The 4,143-nt window shown below is 39.8% G+C and overlaps 1 protein-coding gene across 1 annotated transcript; it reads right to left on the bottom strand.

Moving 5' to 3' along the window:
* Window positions 1-1,652: 1,652 nt before the first annotated feature.
* On the bottom strand, window positions 1,653-2,165 carry hoatz (HOATZ cilia and flagella associated protein). The gene has a single exon (XM_063470878.1). The coding sequence runs from the start codon at window positions 2,163-2,165 to the stop codon at window positions 1,698-1,700; it is 468 nt and encodes a 155-aa protein (XP_063326948.1). The 3' UTR covers window positions 1,653-1,697.
* Window positions 2,166-4,143: the final 1,978 nt, after the last annotated feature.

Here is a 4,143-nt window from a genome sequence, read left to right as displayed (position 1 = left end):
ATACTGATCCAAGCCTGTTGATGTTCATAATGGTCTCTTTGAAAAATAATGAATCATACTTGTAAGCACATTTCAAGCAGGTTGGTGAACTTCAAAGTACTTCACAGATGACTGACAATCCAATAATAGGACATAAGAAGAAGTAATAAAGCAACAAAGCCCTTACCGAACTTCTGTCAAAGGTTATGGTAAGATTGGGTCACATTAGGAACTCCACAACATCCAATATTAAAGTTTCAACGATGCCATAAAAGAAATGATCATTAGGAGAGGTACTAGTGACGTTCTTATTATAGCCAGCGCTGAAGGGCATTGTTGATACTCGGATACTTGGATTTTGAGTGGAGGATCACTTTAGAGTCACTTAAGAGTGACTTACTCTCAGGTTAAAGAGTGTTTGTAGGCGATGGGCTTCTGTGTGCTTTGAAAACTTTAACCAAATTAGCTCAAGTCAACAGTCAGCAGGACTCTTCTTATCCTATTATGGTCGGCCCTTCTCCACTGGACATTTGGAATTTGAATATCCACACAGGCTTCACATCACATTATGTAATGCTGTTTGAAGCAAACTGCTGTGTATGCTGTGTCTGACACCAGTATCAGTCTAACACTCCAAACACAATCAGATTATTCTGATTTACATAAAAAATCAGATTAAAACTACAAAACACGCCTCATCTGTTCTCTGTGTGAGGCTAATTAGCAGATATAGTTTCTTATGACCCAGCAGCTCATCAGCAGAATAAATGGGTTTTATTTTTGTCCATGACATTTAGGAATATTTTTAGAAAGCAGAGGTTGTTACCTTTCCAATAAAGAGTGCATTTTAAATTTTAAATAAAACCTGGCAAGACTTAGATCGTACAAGCTTATAAAACTTGTAAAAGTTTGTAATATGGCATGTCTCTTCAATGAAAGTGATGCTGTTGGGTGGAAATATCTATACAATTATGTGGATATAAAACAAACATGTTCCCCCCTTACAGAATTCTTCAAGCAGCAGTGGATGTTAATCGAACACTCACCCCCTAAACTTAGACGGGCTGCTGGTGACTACTCAAAAATATTTTGGCCTATAAAGCATTTTCTTTGCATATAAATGTAATGTGGTTCATTTTTTAGTTAAACAAAAATTAAACATTTTAATGACCAGATATACTTTAAAATCACCGGCTTTGAATGTTATCAGCCCAGTGATTTAAAGAGGTCCCAGAATGGATCCCTGAGGAACACCTGTAATAGAACAGAAGATATGACCTGAACCATTTAATTAGGATAGCAGCTTTTATTGCATAATGTAATGTTATTTAATATTATATAACTATATTTACAGAAGTGCATTCTTTAGAAAAATTTAGTTTTTAACCACTTTAGTCCCTTTTGTGCATTTTGGACATTTTTTGTGACTTCCAGATGTTCTACTGGATCACCAGCAGATCAGTATTTAAAATATTATTTAGTTGCCACCAGAGTGGTTTGGCTCCCCTTTATAATACTTTTTTACACTGCTTTACATATCCGTTTTTCCCATAGTGTGCCCATACTGAAGACGCTAGCAGTCATATAGATAAACTGGTTTTGATATATTAAGGCAGTGTGTGTGTGTGAGACGTTTTGTTGTCTGAACACTTTAAACTAATCCTGCAGTCAGAAATATCTCAAACACACCTGCTCCTCTCTACACTCTCAGTTTCCTCCTACTGAAGCTGCCTGACCAGCTCTCTGTCCTCCTCAGAGTCCTCCTCAGGCTTTTCTTTTCCTTTGTTTTCTCTGCCGACCTTCCCTTTGGGCTTGAAGGCCACAGAGAGCAGCTCCTTCTGGATCCTCCGCTCCCTCTGCCTCCTCAGCAGAGCCAGGATCTCCTTCCTCTGGTCGCCCATGGCCGCGTACCGCTGCCTCTCCTCCTGCCTCTGCCGAGGATCGGGGACTCTTTGCGGCTCCGGAGCGGGACCGGCGGCGGCGGTGCTGCCGCTGCGCTGCGGCCGAGACACCGGCAGCCTCTGGTGGATATCCGCCGACACCAGCCGCGACTCCAGCGGCGGCAGCAGGGACAGGGAGCTCCACAGCTGCCTGGCGTGGGACACATCCTCCGGGGAGGATCCTTCAAACACAATGAAGAGCAGATCAGTCTCCTCCTGCTCCGGAGGATCCGCCTGAACGGACATTTGAGCCTTCGGGCCAGAAACAGCCCAGAGAAACTTTTAATTTAAACAGATAACGGCGCTCTTGTTTACTGTGGTCACCATGGAAATAGACTACGGCAAGCCAGCAGGAGTCAAGATTTTCTTGACGCGCGTAAACCTTTCAAAATAAATGCAAAAGCAGGATTAATGTAATCATTTCAGTCGCTTTTGTCTGTCAGTGCCAATTTTTAGAAGAGGAAAAAACGTGATACAGTGAAAGCCCCATCACTTAATCTCATAGATTTAAGCTGTGATTGAGTAAAATTCACAAAACTGTTTCAGTCTGTGCTGCAGACTATAGAGTTGACTGTGCACATAAACCTTCCTGATCACATACAGTAACCTAATTATTATTATTTTTTGGCACACTCTTTTGAGCCATTCTTAATGTTTCTGACCGTCTGATAAACAAAAATGTCAATTAAGCTTAATTAAATGAAACCCCAGTTAATAAAACTGGTTAAAAATAGGGCTTGCCAAAGGATGGATATCCAGGAAAAATCCAGGAATTTGTCTTTTTCATAAAGTGGATTTCCTTAAACCATGATCATAATGAAAATAAATGATCTAAATAAATGAATAAGAACTGAAATAGTCTGGCAAGGATTGAATTTCGACTTTCATGAAGCAAAGAACAAGCAAACAAAAGTAAAATGTTGGCATTAATGAGAAACAGATTCGGACACAATAATCGTTTTATTTTAGTTGTTTTGTTTTAAGAACAAAGATGGAGACTTGTTTTTTATGTCTGTACATCCGGCTCACACTACGATTGCTGTAACCTGTAGTTATTCTCTCCTCGTGACCTTTGACACTTGTCTGGACTACATGACATGTAACTGAGCCATCAGTGCTAAAACTAGCCCAGATGTATCTGCTATTTAAATTTGAGACACTGTTTAAAACGTCAATAAAACTTAATGATTTGCATGATTTTAAACTGTGTGAATGACCTAAGTTTACACAGAGAAGGGTTTCAGGTGTGGAGCCAGTTTAAAATATTTTATGGACTTTTATACAGTTTGATCTAATAAGGTGTTTTTAAATTTGTGATTCTCATAAAAGCTTAATCTCTGAGTTTCTGACAAACACAGTGGGATAAAAACATTATGTTTTTTTAAGAAGACGAAACCTGCAGTTCCTCTAATGTCCACTGGAGACTCCTAAGTTCCTGCAGACTCATGTGTTGAAACTTTACAGCAGAAATAAAAATGTTTACAGCCTGAAATAAAACAATTTTGGTCTCTATCATAACCGATATACAAGGAAGAATGTTTGTATAACTCACCTGCTTAAATTGCATGAAGGTTTAAAGTTTGCATTAATGGGGGTGTGGCCTATCTAGAAACTAAACTATCAGGTAAAGTTACCTGATAATTTAGTACTCCACCTTCTCCTCCAAATATGGTCACTTATGGCTGTCCAAAAGTGACATGAAGGAGTTCAAAACCAATGGGTGAAGTCATAGAGGCCATGTCCATCTTTTATGTACAGTCCATGTAAAAGAAGCATGCCACGTACAAGAAAATGCAGGTAGAAGAGCAGATAACATGACCAATAACCAGTGTTATTGGTCATGTGTGCTACATACTAATGTGAAGCCAAGTTTCTATACTTTCTATATTGTTAGTTTTAATGCAAGGAAGTGCTGAAAAATCCTGAAATGTAGGCACTCTTCAGCACCTCTGTCTAATAACCAACTCAATTTTGTTATCACTTTAGCAGATACATGTCATCAAGCTGAGCCAGAACAACCGTGGGCTCTTAATTTGAAGGCAGACTGACTGAACCTCGTTTGATTGGCTAAATGAAGACCTGCTGCTAACTTTGGATAGGAGGTAGGCAGGAGCCCAACGGCTCCACCCCCAGGTATCGCGGCTGATTTAAATGCCAGGGGAGGAGGAAGGACATCATCTTCATCCTCATCATCACCATCACTTCATTTACCTGACATGAGAGT

Source organism: Pelmatolapia mariae, linkage group LG4 (assembly GCF_036321145.2).
Source record: "Pelmatolapia mariae isolate MD_Pm_ZW linkage group LG4, Pm_UMD_F_2, whole genome shotgun sequence".
Taxonomy (NCBI): Eukaryota; Metazoa; Chordata; class Actinopteri; order Cichliformes; family Cichlidae; genus Pelmatolapia; species Pelmatolapia mariae.
Note: the sequence above shows the minus strand (reverse complement) of the source record. Positions and strands in the feature narration are given on the sequence as shown.